At 40.0% G+C, this 15987-nt stretch overlaps 1 protein-coding gene across 2 annotated transcripts in view; it reads right to left on the bottom strand.

The window, feature by feature from the left end:
• Nucleotides 1–15987, bottom strand: part of CDK6 (cyclin dependent kinase 6) — a 135655-nt gene that overhangs the window by 33348 nt on the left and 86320 nt on the right. For both annotated transcript variants that reach the window (XM_041408441.1, XM_041408442.1), the window contains exon 5: nucleotides 8114–8223. In XM_041408441.1, the coding sequence (XP_041264375.1) occupies nucleotides 8114–8223 (110 nt within the window). The remainder of the gene's footprint in view (nucleotides 1–8113; nucleotides 8224–15987) is intronic.

Below are 15987 nucleotides of genomic sequence, written 5' to 3'. Positions count from 1 at the left end.
AGTCTGTGTTTAAATTGCTGCGTGATAAAGAGACTGGTTCTCTCTTAAACCACATTTAAAATGTTTGGCAGTTTATATGGAAAACCTAACTTACAAGCAGCATTCATGGCTGTACTTACTCAGTTGCTTTTTGCCATGGTTCTACTGTCTTGGTTTTATTATACCTTCGCTCTCAACATCCAGTTATACACCCTATTTTTTCTTTTGTTAACAGATTCCTCTGCTTCTCTCTAGTCCACTCTTTCCAACCTAAAGAAGATTGAAAATATATTACAGATCTTTGCTTCTGAAAGACATTTCAGAAATGTGTTGAGAATAAGAGAACACAGCATGAGAAGGAAAAGTTAAACTAAGAACTGAAAAGAAGTAGAAATTTTCCATATGGAGGAATACAGGATCTAGCAGGCAAAGCCAAATATTCCTACTGCTGCATAGCTACTGTGCCCACTTAAAACAGTGAGGACTAAATTATCAGATATGCTGAAGTACAGGAAAATAACTGACAAGGAATTACGATGCATCTGAAATTATACTGTGTCATAGAAATATGCCTCACAATTTGTTGCATGGCAGTATTCATATTTTAGAGTCTCCTTATTATCTTCAGAGATCTTTTCAGACTGTGTTCTTGGTACTGTTCTTGTACGTGCAGAAAGGTAAAATAAAACTGAAGTCTTCACTATTATCAATCAGAGTTGTCTTTCTTTCTCACTTTCAGTAATTCCAGGATTTCATCTGCAATATCCATACACACAGCAAGGAGTTAAAATACCAGTCTGTTGACAATTCACAATGGTGTGCAAATAAATATAGTTTTAAAAAGACAAGGAATAGAATCCTTTCCTATAGATATCAGGCTAAGTTTATCAACTGATTTCAGTTTGAGACAGTTCTGTTTATGGTGGTTTATATCAATATGTAGTCTCTCTGTTCTGCTTCCGTCCAAACCCAAGCATCTGCAGCCACATCACTGATGCACCTGGGCTGCTGCGGGAATACGTCCTATACTTAGAAAAACAAGCTCAATTCAATTGCACAGTACTTTGCTGATAATGTTTCAGTATATGATACTTTATTGTTGATTACAGGCTTTAAACAAATGTTTTTGCTTTCATAAAGGTTTGGATAATTGCATAATATTAATCAAATTAAAAATTCAAGTAATGACATACGGTTCCTTAATGTGAAGTGAGGGTCATTTAGCACACATAAACAACCCCCCCATTGGGCATGCATTTGCCAAGCTACAGATTGATTATTCCACAAGACCATTCAACAGCAAAATAACTCATCACAAGGAACGACTAACCCAGATTATGTCTGGAGAAGTGGACACAGTACTTTTAAATTCCCAAGCAATTATCTGCAATAGCAGCATTTCTGTAAACAATTTTCCTCAAAGCCCACTGTCCTCTTTACTTCAATCTCCAGATGAAGAACACACTTAGGCCACTGAGAACCTGTGGCTCTCTGCTGAGCATGTTGCCAGACTTATACATCTTTTTTTTTGTTTTTTTGGAAGTGCATGCTTAAAAGCCTGTACCTGTGAGAAATTAGCACCTACAGAACAGTTAATTCAGACCAAATGAGTGCATCACGAAACTGATGCTAGTTCGGACAGATTCAAGGAAGAACTGGACTGCAGTGCAGGTCTCACCGAGAGAAAAGCTGCCTGTCCCATGCAAAGCACCAGGGAACTGCAGGCTCTGTTACCAGTTATCACTTTGTTGCCTCTGGTAACAAACGGGAACAGAACACCTTTCTCTGGATAAGGACATGCATACAGTAGCTCACATACTCATGTCTTGACTTCCTTTGTAGATACCGTTTTGTGGGTGTGTTTGTGTGTGTAGTATTTTAGCAGACAGGTAACAATAATCATACTCCTAGAGTGGCTTAAATTCAGACAAATTTAACTTACACACCCTCTTTTGCCTGTGCCATGCAGCCTCATGAAGCCCAGAAGAGAGACTGTGAATTCCACCCTTAGCCTCAACTCTCAGCTGGCACATCTTCATAACTCCCACAGATATTGCAACCCTTATTTTGAATGAAAGTCTCAGTCCTGGGTTCATATCACAGATGAGGCAGCTGAAAGCTTGTACAGCATCACTGACAGAAGTGCAAGGCATCGAAGCTGGGGACACCACTACACAACAGCCTCTCCTGCCTTGCCAGTTTGCAGCACTCTTTTACAGTGACTGTTTCAAGTGCTGTACTGTGCACATTAACAGAGAATAGTTTTGCCACTCTTTGTGTGCAACCCTATCACACTGAATTGTTTTTAAAGAGGTTACAATCCCCTCTGAATTAACCCTGGGGTTAATTTCAACAATGATTTTAGTGAAGTCAAGACTTTACCGCATGATCTCCCTAAAAAAGTTAGTCTTTTCACTCAGTGGCAGAAGTTCAAACTTCCCTATCCAGCTTCAGGTTTTGGAGACAGCTTAAAAAAAGGTGTTCTTGTTACACTTGGCTATTTCTTTCTGCAACTACTTGATCATCTTCATCCCACAAAGCATTAACTGAAACTTCAACTGCAGAGCTGACTCTGCTGCTCTTCCTTTGCTCACAAGTCAGGGAGAGGTGGAAGTGAGTGGCACATCTGAGCGGGTCCTCCTTCTTAGAATCACAGGAACACTGGGGTTGGAGGAGACCTTGAAGGTTATCCAGTCCAACCACCAATCCAGCAGCACCATAATCACTCCTGAGCCACAGCCCCAAGCGCCACATCCATCTCTTGAACACTTTCAGACACAGTGACTCCAGTATGTTCCTGGACAACTTATTCCAATGTCTGACCACTCCTAGACTGAATTTTTTTCCCTAACACCTAATCTGAACCTTCCCTGGCTCAGCCTACGGCCATTTTCTCTTGTTCTTTCACCTGAGACATGGCAGACACGACTGGCCACCATCTCACTACAATCTCCCTTCAGGCAGTTGTAGAGAGCAGTGAGGTCCTGCCCCAAGTCTCCTTTTCTCTGCAATAAACCCAGTTCCCTCAGCTGCTTCTCATAGGACATGTTTTCTAGACCCTTCACCAGCTCTATTTCCCTTTTCTGGACACCCTCCAGCACCTCAATGTCCTTTCTGAAGTGGGGGATCCAGAACGGAACACAGCATTCAAGGACCTCACCAGTGCTGAGTACAGAGGGACAATCACCTTCCCAGTTCTGCTGGCCACACTACTCTTATGGACTCCTTCCACAAACCCATTTACCACCATGTTCTGCAGTTGACCCAGGAAAGTACATGCAATGGATCTGATGACTGCACTTCAAACTGTACTAATAACTTATGGCTTGTTTGGAAAGGGGAATAAATATTTACTACATTTTAGTGCTATAGATAATCTACAATTACTCAATACCCTAAGACATTATAGCTAAGAATGAATATGTGTACTGCTAGTTTTTTAAAACCTGATGTTTCGTGACTCTAGGCAGCCTGTAGGTCCCAAACCCAGTGTTGACATCGCCAGAGTTTTGATACCATCACATCTGTACACATTATCTACAACAACAAAGTCCCAAGCTCATGCTTTTTCTACACACGATGATGTAACTCTTCTAATTGGACAAATTTATACAACTGAAAGATGACTTATATGCTAATAACTTGTTTCCCTGTGTCTGCTATCTGTGCCACCAGGGATCTTGGCCCACCATAGGTATTTCAGTAGAGTCACACATCTCTTACCTGCTATTACAATTCGCACAATTTACATATTACCAATTGCACAGTTGGTAATGCAACAACTGTCTCACATATATTAGGAGTTGACAGAGTGGGCTGAAAAATGAGACAACTGCTAAAAAACATTATTTAATATTTAAAAATGAATAAATAATAACCTCATACTATTCATGCCAATCTTGTGGCTTACGAATTTCTGGGACTGATGATTTTACCAAAAGCAGGCCGATTAAAACACCATGGAGCTGGTGCATGAACAGTCTCAGTAAAAAACCCCTGTGAATGGAATTAATTCCCTCCTGGATAGATGAAGCTTGTTGCACTGAGATAATACTGTTTTGCTTTTGGTTTGGGGAGGTGGAAAAAGGTTTTGGGGAGTAATGTCTTTCCAGTTTTGGGTTTGAATTGGTGCCTGTAAACATGCAGCCACCTAGCCACCCTCTAGTGTATGACTTCAGCTTGACTAGGCTGTGAATGTAACAGGGGCTACAGAAACTAATAGTCTCTTCTGATGATTTTCAGCTCTGTATTTACTCCAAAAGGGAGACAAACACAGTTGATTGTTAAATATCATAGTTAAATGTGCCCAGCTGGAATTGTTACATAGATAGCCTGACTCCTGAGTCCCAAATGCACACCTACCAACCTCCTAGTCAGTGAAGCACTGAAACCCTACACGAGTGTGGTTTTGAAAACTGGGCAGGTATAGATAAAGTAAGAACGAAGTACCAACAGATTTTGACATATTTTCTCAATACTGACTACTGAGAAGAGAATCAATGATTGGTGATCTGAGTTTTCTTTTATAGAGCATTTCACCCAGATCTGAACCTGGATTCCAATCTTTTCCCCCTTTCACCCTCATTCACCTGGATTAAGTATTACCTAATTGAAGCAAGAAGACATTCTCTTCTTCCCTAAAACACTGGTCATGGCTGCCCACTTAGGAGCCGCCCACACTCCTTGAGCCAGCTGGAAGAGTTTCATGTATCCAGACAGAAGTGCATGCTAATACCAATTTTTGCCTTTCTCTTTAATGAGGTGTTCACTAACTAGAAGGTACAGAGCCCTTTCCTATTGGCCTGGAAAATGCTCAGCCTCAAAGTGTAGTATAAGTAATTCAAATCTTTATCTAAACATTAAAAAAAGCCAAATTATGTCCCCATGCCCTCAGGCCCCTGTCAATCCAGCCAGCTGTATCTCTGAAGGACTCTCTGATATGGTAGCACAGCTTACAATTTCCCCTACTGATTTTTACTATTCATGCACCAGAGCTTTTAAATCACAAAGAAAACAGGCACTATGACAAATACATTTACTCTTTCATTACATAATGACATTCCATCCAAATGTCTAGAAGTCACTGCAAACTGCTTAACTAAACAGGAAATTTTAAAACTGGAGCTGTCATACAAGGAATTTTTGAAGTAATGCTTTATTTCGGGGGTGCTGTCATCAGCAGTGCCCACGGACAGAAAAGACACACATAGCAGAAGAGTTTCTGTGTACGTAACACATACACCTGAGTACTGAGCAGTTTATTGCTGATCTGTGAATAGAATAGGATCCTTGGGAATCTAACTAAGGGAATTTAGGACACAAACTCTATGTATTCACCTCTGCAGAAGCCTATAAATCTGTACCAAAATTAACATGTGCCGTTTTAAAATAGCTATGACTTTATTCAAACCTCAGACTGCAGAAGGAAAAGAGCTGAAAAGTGTAATTTGTTTAGCTGAATCAGCCAAGATGAGAGAAATGTTCAAATTTACTCTAGGTGTGTCTAGACAGAGATTTATTTTTTTTGTGTCCAAGTCCTTTACGCACTCCTGTGTACTTCCATCTACTTCTTAAATAAATACTTGGCTTGCATTTGTCTTAAATTGTTTTAGATTAAGGATGATTTAAACAAAGGTGCCTTAAAATACATAGTAACCTGTAACATACAGACTGGACCATTCATACAGAGCTCACTTTTCTCCTGCACTTATCCAGGCTTAAAACACCCTCACTGTGTTTGTGGCAGCCTACAAAATTCTATTCAAGCAAACTCAGACTGTCCAATGTCTCCTTGACATAAACAGGCTTCTAGTATGTTTTGTGATGCTGTATAGTGTTTTATTATGAAACCCATTCCAGTGAAGTCCCTGGGATACAAAAATGCCCACAGAAGTCTCAATAGGTTTCTTGAAAATGACAGACCTTTAAAATCTTTAAAAGAAAAAGCAAAAGAGAGTAGGAAAAGAAGACAAAAGTACCTAGCAGACAGCAAAACAAAAAGGTTGTTTGAATATTAAACCTGTGTTTATCATGCAAAAAGTTTTAGCTTCATTCTCATACACTTATCCTACCAACACCAGTGGAAATACAGATTGGTGATTACCCAAGGGCACTACCACTTCCCAGTAAAACTGCTGTTGCATTTATTCAATCTTTTGGATATACTCCACAGAGTTTGCAAAATTTTACATTTTATTGCTACCAAGGTCACAGTAACATGGGATTTCTTTTGCAATCCATCAGAAGAATCTAAAAGACAACACAGATCATGCAGAGTACTGCAATGTTAACCCACAGAGCCACCATCGGGGCTGTTTGCTGCGGCTTTATGGCAAAGAACCTTGAGAAGAGTCTTCCACATCATGCCTGTACACTGAAGCATGTAGAAGTCAGATTGTTTGTGATGAAAGAACACAGTACATACAGACTTGGCAGATTCCTGACCTCTACAGTTTTTGACAGTCTCCCAAATATAAGACTGAGAATGTCAGACTGACCCTATCTGGCAAGAAAAAGAGAAGTCCTGGTTTTATTGAACTCTGGTTCAAATCAGATTCATTTCTATAAGAAAAAAATACTGGTTTTGTAGTATTAATGTAATATTTGCATTTATATATAAATATAATTTACCATGTGAATATGGAGATTCAGAAAAGCTCATACACCATTACAAGAAAAAATAAAATTAATGTGGTGGAGTTTGTATATGGCAGTATTTCTTATCTGTCAAAATGCTTCAAATTAAATGAGAGGAAAAATAAAGTTTTGAGCATGTAATAAAGTTCTGCACTCATTTTTTGGCCTGTATCACGCTTATTGCAAATGGTAAAATGAAGCTTTTTACTCTCCTATTTGAATCAGAAAAAACTAGCAGCAGCTTAATACTATTGTGAATATAGTGGTATATGGGCCAAGACTGAATCTTTAGAAGTTTGCAATGTGGTATTCTTAAAATCCTCATTCTTTTTTTCTCTCATTTTCTGACTTCATTTCTGAGTCAGAGACAGAGAGGGTGGAGGATAACTCTACCCAGGCCATTTGACCGGGCAAGAAGCCTAAGAAAAATGATTTTTCCATATAACATTAATAACTAGTAAAATCCCAAAATTATTTTGCAAGACTTCAATTAGTATGTCAACTTACTGTATAAATCACATAGTTGATTCTCAAGACCCTTATAGCACTGCATCCCCTTCTAAATGTTACTGATTTTGGGTTTTAGGTTTGACCCAATATATATTTTTATTTCACATTTTCATTCCATATATCCTTTCTCTTCACCATGGGTGTTAAAAAATGCTATACAGTTTCTACATGGAGATCACCCAGGTGATGACAACATGCACTTTTTGCCTTTAGCTCAACCAAAACGGAAGTGATTGGGCTAGTATCAAGACAGATTTACTCCGCTAAAACTCTTGCAGGTTTGTCCCTCTCCACACCCTACGTGGTATAACCTAAACTGCCTATCAGTGTCTTTCCACAGGCAACGACCGGAACATGAGAGGAACTCTTGAATTCACAGCTCACCTGCATCCAGCAGTAATATTTTGTAGTGAGATAGTTCTGATTTCATACAATCAGCTAAAAAAAGTCATTTATCTTGGAGGATGGGGTTGACTACACTTATCATCTCTGTTACCCTACCCTCAGGCTGCTTAAGTTATTATTAAAAATCCCAGCTCTAGAAAACAACTTTACAGCGACTTCTTAAATCTCAAATACCCCAAGAGCAGGCTACAAGCAAACACCTGATGCTTCAATGCACAAACTGCAGAGGAAGAAGACTCTGAAGACTCTACAGACCACATTGCCCTGCCTTCCTCAGGGTAAATCCCTTCCAGCTTTACTCTAATTCATCAGCCTCTCTCAGCCAGTTTTAGCTGCATTTGGATTCACATTCAACTAGAATACCATGATGCTCATGCAAGTTTTACCAAGAGCTCAGACTCCCAGCAAAGAGACTTCAAGACAGCAATAAGTATGAATCTGCAATTGATATTTATATTTTGCACTGCAAATAAAACATCCTATCAGGCCTTTCCAATATAAACATGATTCGGTGTATTGTAACAGGCATTACTGCACATTGTTTCAAATGAAAGCATGAAGAAAATAAAACTGTATTTCTTACTTTCGACGGAACATTTCTGCAAATATGCAGCCAACACTCCAAAGATCAACTGCTGTTGCATAACTGGACTGAAGCAAGACTTCAGGAGCTCTATACCACAAAGTAACAACCTGCAAAACAAAAAGGAACAGAAAAGAGAGTGCTTAGCTGCAGAAATACAACCTCCTAAGTGCTCTATGTACAGCTTCCACTTAGTTTAATCTATATTGTAAAAACCCAAATATTAGGGAAAAGTGGTTTAGCTGGCACAGAGAAAAGGGTCCTGTATGGATAGTTGCAGTGATGATGACTCAGGATATGAGACCATTTCTTGTCAAGAACATTGCAATTCAGGGTACAACAAAAATAGTTTCAGAGTACAGCACTGGTGTGATAATCACAGTACCACAACACACTATCAGCAACTCCTTGAAGCTTTTGCAGCTTACAGACCTCAATCACTTTGCAGTGGAGATTTCGATTCTCCATAGGGCTAATGTCAGTCAATTGAACAAGGCGTTTTTTCCTAACTTTTGTGGATGTAGATGCAGTCACCAGAGCCAAAGTAGACACAAACAAACCAGGAATACTGTGGGTTTACCCATAGGACAAATCAGAATCTAGCATGTCTGTTCTCAGCCTTTTATTTTCTATAAGAGAAATTGGGTTAACTCAAGTGCCTGGGCCAATTATGGTAAACATGTTTGACCTGCTTCAAAAGTTGTCTCTGAAGAAACTGAAGAAAATATAACTTTTTTTTTTTATTGGTTAGATACAGATTAAGTCAAACTCTTATCAAAGCTGTCCCTTACCAAAGGGATCAGTGCTGTCTACTGTGATTTCCTTGGATACAAAGGAACCCCAAACTGTCAGTTTTCAACTAAGCAACACAGCACAAGGATTCCTGGCAGATTCCTGACCTTTACAGCTGTGCGACTGTCTCTGTCCATGTGCTGCTGGTCAGACCAGCAGTAACTTCTTTCACATTGAATGTTCAAATGACACACTCCTTCCCATGGACATATGCCATGTAAAGTGCCTGCTTTTAGGCTGTTCTTGTCCTGGTGGTTATGCCACAACACTTTGTAGGGACCCAGTGGTAATTTTTCTGGCACTGCTCCATCAATGTACTTTTGTAATTCCTGCTCACTGGATCCACAACAGAGACGGAACAGTTTATATTTATCCTTCTGTATCCCACAAGTAGACCAAATACAGATGAGGCTGACTGTCTCTTCAGGATATTTTCAGAAGAATGCAAGGAGCTTCTGCAGAGTCCTGTGTGAGCTACTATCTTGCTAGAATATAATCTCAGAGCCACAGGAGTATTCATCCTGAATACAGTCATAATCCAGCCATAACAACATATGACCATTAGCTAAGTGCCAATATTGTCTTAATCTGTGCTATAATTTAAACCTCTGACTATTAATATGGGGGCTGGCAGGGCCTCTAAAATTACTGCTGTTTTCTTCAACAAACATGAAAATGGGAAATGTAACATTCAGGAGGAGCATGAAACAAACCAAGCCTCTGAAAAAAAAAGGATAGAAACAAAGAAAAGTATAAGAATGAAAATAAATTTTAAAATTATGTTATCTAGGATAGTGAGTTCTGAAATTCAAGAACAACACAAAGAAATGTGTAAGAATAGTGTTTTTTTAAAATGATAATATTGTAATTGTCTTCTGAAGAAAAATAACAATGGAAGTAATCAGCCGAATTTGCTGGTCAAAGCCAGATGAAACAAAAGCAAATACAACATTTATTACAATCGTTAAATGCCCTGACAGCCTTTGGAACCACTGAATGGCTATTGAAGGGAGGTTCATGGATATTTGCAGGAGTGCTCATATTTGCCAACAGCTCTTCTAAACACTTTGATGTTTCTTTATAAAATTTGTCTATGAAACAGCTCATAACACAGTATAAACACTGTGCTGGCAAGCTACATTTCCAGATACGGATCCACAGAAACAGATTCCCGTGTGGAAGGTGGGCTCTACTTAGCTCCATTTGTCTTGTTCCTGCTTTGCTACCATACGAGTGATGCTTTTATGAAACACTTCTCTCTATAAAAACCAGAGAAGTTTCTTCAGAGATTCACTCCAAGGAAAAAAGACAAATATACCTGGAGGTCAGGGATTCTCTCTGGAGATGCCCTGTCTGAACCAGATATAATTCCTCCTAAAACACGTTATTTTTCCTAATGCAGATGTGTCTCAAAGTGAACTATGCTTTTATTCTCGCAGTGCATTTGTGGAAAAGCTTACTGAAGAAATATTGCTTTTAGAAATTAGATATAGCAATTTCAATCCGTTACTGTTTGTGAATGGCTGGGTGTGGTGCCAGGAGGAAGAGCTCTGTGATCATCTATGGGAATACCACCAAACCTCACGATTCCCCGTTTAAGGTCCACATGGCTCTTCTCACACAGAGATAAGATGATTTATAATAAGAATGATTTATTTTCCCCAAACCCACAAGCCCTTCAACATTAGGGCTCTGGACTCTCATAGGCAAAGTACCAGGGGATGCATGGTTGTGGACTGTATGCCCCAAACTGAAGTTCCTTCCAGATGAGTGTGGCACAGGACAGCTGCTCCTTTTCTGAGAGTTGCACCACAGCTCTTGCCCGCGCCCGTGCTTCTCCAGGGGAAGAGCGCTGCTTTCAGACAGCTGCAGAAGTGTGCAGCACAGTGGCTGCTTCTCCCATGTGACCCCTTACTGGCAAGTTCCCCAAGCATTTGCACCCTGCTATGCTCCATGCATGCATACACAGGGCACTGGAGATTTTACCTGAGTAATTTGGAAAGTTAAACCTGTGAAACGTAAGATTTCCAGAAGACTAACAGTTAAATTTCAGCTAATGCCTGACTGCATTATAGTCAGAGGAGAAGGAATCTGTGTTGAGCTGTTTTGATATGCTCTGTCATTAATGTGTCACTATAAAAGTGATCAAATGACCTTTATGGTTTGTAACATGCAAGTCTGTGTTTCAAAATGTGAACCTGAAAGGGATCAAAATGTACTGAATGTCAGCTCACACATAAGTAATGCCACAAAAGGATGACTCCTTTTGTGGTCTGGGTCTTCTCCTGAAAAGCACAGGATGATGTGTATGATGCAGTGGTTTTGAAAGTTTCACACTCTCTCTTACCATAGAAACCAAGAAAATATTTGTGGACATTCCATTAACATTTGCAGAGAAGTAGAAATGAAAATTATTCTGAACACAGGATATGGTGAGGCTGAACAAGCAGGTCATCACTTCCTCTTCAGCATAGTTATGAGTGAACAAATGCTTTGCTTAGGTAAGTCACACTACCAGGGAAACAAGGTCTCTGAGTGACAGCACACTTAACAGAGCTGCTTGATTAAGTCCCATTTTTAGGCTGAAAAAAGCATCAGTACCTCCTACATCAGTGCATCTCACTTAAATTCTGTCTCTCCTGAAAATCTGACACACATGAAATGCAGCATGTGATGACTGCTCTGCAGGAAAAGGATTCATGTTCACGTGCTGATGGAGATCCTAAATTGTGCAAGACTCCAAAATACTTTGGAGGTTGTAGACTTCAGTGATCGTGTTGCATTTAAGTCCTCTCTCCTAAGCAACTTCTCTCCACTGCCTTTTCCTTGCTTCTGCTCACCCTGGCTGGTCTCTTCAGCTCCTCTCTTACTCCAGCCACGTTTCTACCACATCCCATGATCTCCTGGCTTCTTTCTGCTGCCTTCCTGTCACACACACCAGTGGTCTCCTGACAGCATCACCAAACATGCCTAATTTCCTGCTGCTCCTGGGCAAACACCTGGGTGGAGACAGCCCTGTCCTTCCCTGTGAGGAAAGGACTCTGCCATCCCTCACATTCCTCATCCTCCAAATTCCCTCAAATTTCACACCCTGTCCTTCTTCCAACTGCCTCCAAATGCTCCTGGGCAAAATTATCTCTTTTTCCCCCTTTAGCCTGTTAGCCCACTCTGCCTGTCCTGAAGATACCCTAAAACATTTGTATTTAATAGATCCAGCTACATATGAAAAGACTGAGACTATTAACACACTGGAAGAAGTAGGTACCTAAATTAAGTTCCTTTTCCAGTGTATGTTCTTTGTTTCTACTATCCAGATAAGACTGGATGGTATCAGGTAAGAAGTAGCTGCAGATCACTACTTCAAGCTATTTTCAATTTAATAGATTTAGGCAGCACTTCATGACGAGAATAAATGATGTGTGTTTGAGAGGCAGTAGAGAGGAAAAGAACATCTGCAAAAGTCTACTGAGGCTGTGTCTGACTCTCTGAAGAAGGAAACGTGCTCGGTGAGAAGCAAGGGCAGAGCTGCATTTAGAGTCAGATGAAGAAAGAGAACTTCATTTTGAAATAAAGCTTTCTGCCTTACTACACCTGACAGATGGGGCTATCAGGCACCACCTAGCCCAAGGAGTTTCAATCCTTCACCTCATGTTACTTGTTTCTGATGAAAAATCAAATTAGTGGGAAGTGTCTACTCACTAGCAACAGAACAGAAGATCTAGGCACTGTGTCAGTCTCATATAGTTTCCATTTACTTTACAGAACAGATTTTCATTTTTGCACAACTGCTTAATTTAAATGGATCTACACAATATACAGCCCTTTCCAAATATAGTTGCTGTCTGAATAGCATTCAGTTAAAAAAAGACAAAGACAAACAGTGGTTTAGGGATGGGGTTGAGTAACACAGACACAAAAGACTACATTTCAGTTTGCCACAGACTTTAAGTACAGACCAATGCCCAGTTGCACAGCTACACGAACAAAGCAGGGATCAGACTGTAACACAGCAGCTATGTCTGTGCTAGGAAATTAAATGGGACAGGAAATGTTCCTTTGGCACTGAGACCAAAAAGTACAGAGTGGCCTATGTCCATATTATTAAATTCTCAGCCTCCCAAAAAAGGTGACCGCATGCAAACTGCTTATTGGGAATGGTCTTCAGTCCATGCTTAACTGCCAGCGCCTAGAAACTGTCTGGGGAAGGGCTGGTTGGAATAACTCATGCCAGGAACCATTCTAATAATTTAACAGTATAGACAATTGAGCTCCAGTACCCACGAATGTTTTCTGGCACTGTTTAATCTACCAGCCAGTGAGTCACACTGTGGCCCTGGGTCTTCCTTTCACTCCAGAAAGAAGGCATTTTGCTATGCTTCCCTCATCTCCTCTGATTCAGAGGTGGCTCCACAAGAGTGATGGGGTGGGGGAGACATGGCCTACTCTTCATCTCACCCAGCAACTGGTCTTACTTTATTCTAAACGTGTGTGTTCATCTGACCTGTGCAACTGGTCTCACTTTATCCTAAATGTGTTGCACAGGTCAAATGAACACACACTGCATTTGATTACCATCCATGGGGAGAATATGACTGGCCCATATGTAGACGACTTCCTTTTAGATAGCCAAAGCCAGAGGAGACTAATTCTATACTAGTTAGTTCTGAAAGGGCTTGGAAGAGGCCTGTAAAACCTTTTAAAACACTAACTTTCACAGAAATCATGCCACAAAAGAAATTAGGCGTATGCTTAAATTCTCATAAAGTATCTTTAAATCCAAGTAAAAATCTTTTTGTAAATATTTTGCTTTTGTGATTGTGGTTTCTTCTGTGCTCTTTTTGTACTATATTTGTTAATTATATTGGCCATTAGATGCTGGCTCATTTTGTTACTTAAAGTATTTAAGGGTAAGTATTAAAGTATTTAAGTATTAAAGTATTTAAGGTCTCATGAAAGACTACTTTCAAATTGACTTTTTTAATGATCCCTACAATAGTTCTTAAACTCAGTACAACAACTAAGTTTTTTTTGTTCAGTTCTCCCTAACAAGGCTTTCACATGATCTTCAGGACATCTTTTTGACTGTTTTTCATTTATTTTTGTCCTTTCTTTTTGAGTAAAATGAGGGAACATAGCTAGAGAATATATGGTACAGTATGCAGAGTCAAGCTCTAACGCAGCTTCATCGTCTTCTAATTTCACAAAAAATCTTTTGCTTCAAACTGTTCACAAGGACTGAAAGTGGAATCTTAGCAAATTCACTATGAACCTGCTACTTCATGGCTTATTCTTTAGGTCTGAGACTGTAAAACAGCTTGAAGAATTTTCTTGAAGCTTTGTAAAAAATGTCTTCTTATGACTAAGCTTGACACATTTGCCACAGACTAACTGGAGAGGACAGAATTACAGACAAGCAGATTAACTGAAGCCTGGCTTCAATCCCTACTGCAGAGAGAGGCTGTCTCTCCCTAATCCACCTCCCTCTCACTTGGTAGAAACACAGTTGAAAAGATTCCACAGAGACTGAAAAGAAGAAATGCAGTTTCTGAACTGAAAATGCTAAAATGGCTTGCTAGTCTAACAGTGCTTAAAATGAAGTCAATGTAAAAACTGCTTAGGAAAAAGGATTTGTTTAATAATGTTTCATTGCTGTCAGTGTGGAGTACGGACCAATAGCCAGGATTGAGCAGGGCAGAAGTGGCAATCTGGAGGGCTGGTGACACTAGGTTGTGGCATGATGGCATTTCTGCAGGATCATGGGCCCTACACTTGTCCTGTGTGCTGCTCTGAGTCCTCCTGGCAGCCCAAGGTGGCCCCACTTGCCAGTCCTCTGGTGTAACAGATCCACCACCACCCCCCCTCAGCACGTCCTGCTCTGCTCCAGCAATGATGATATTCCCCACGTCCTTTTCCATGCCCCCTAGGAAGATCCAAAGACCTTTGGGAGTGCATCCCACCTATGCCACAGGAGGAGGTAGTCTGGGGTGTGCTGGAGGCAGGAGCAAGGGGAAAAGAGGTGAGGAGGAAGGGAGGAGAGACAATGCCTCATTCCACCCTGCAGCACCATGCACAACAATTCCAGCAGAGACAGAGAACACGTTCAAAACCCACCTGTCCCACAGGTGTAATGAGGCCAAGACAGGGGGTTTTAGCATGTGCTGAATTTTAGCCTTTGTACAATGATGTATTTTTCATCTCTGGTTTGGAATAAGGGTGTGTCTTCTTTACTTGCTGGCAACTGTCTTACTGTTTTCCTATCGCTACCCTTAGAGCATTCACTGAGCATTCTGCATTTATAAAGCAAATCTAGGACTTTCTTTAATATATCTCTGAAGACCTATTATTATTGCTAACTGTGACAGAGAAGGTAGTAATTGCTACATTATATGATGTACTTTAGTTTCCAGGGACAGTATCTGCCTGAACAATTACATTTGTTTAATCTCGCTTTTGAGTAGTGGTTCTTCCATTGTTATTTAAATGTTTTCAGTTCCATCACAGAGATAGGTATGACTGGAGAGAATGTTTCTTTCTTAGAGAAAGATGACCATAGTTTGTCTGTTTACAGAAACATTAAAATAGTTTCCCTTTTAAAGTAAGTGTGTATCAAACTACTCTAGTGGCATTTAAAAAGCACTTCACTTCTTGACAAAAGATTTAGCATACAAAACATGAAATCCTTTCTAGTGCTCCAGGTCTCATGAAGTGCAACATGGTAATACCAATTTTATCTCTTTATTCACATTTTTCTCCATTTTGGGCACAAGCTTGATGAATTGCTTTATGAAAACTGGAATGAATGTTGTTATCATTCCATAAGTTAGATCACCAAGCAAAAGATTATTTATTTATAGAAGACACAAATCCTGATCACATGTACCACCCACTATCAAGTTGCTGTTTCAGAATGGGATCTCCTGGTTTTGATGCTAAAACATTTGTGATTTGAAGGAAACATGGTTTAGCATTTACTGTAAGATAACATGACAAATAAAGAAGCCATTCATTTCTTAGATGTTCTATACACACAAAGCTAACGAGAATTCTCTCTTTTCAATTTCTAGGAAGAACCACATCACCCA

The sequence above is a fragment of the Onychostruthus taczanowskii genome, unplaced genomic scaffold, assembly GCF_017590055.1.
Source record: "Onychostruthus taczanowskii isolate IOZ18803 unplaced genomic scaffold, ASM1759005v1 scaffold3, whole genome shotgun sequence".
NCBI lineage: Eukaryota > Metazoa > Chordata > Aves > Passeriformes > Passeridae > Onychostruthus > Onychostruthus taczanowskii.
This window is presented reverse-complemented; position numbering and strand designations above follow the sequence as displayed.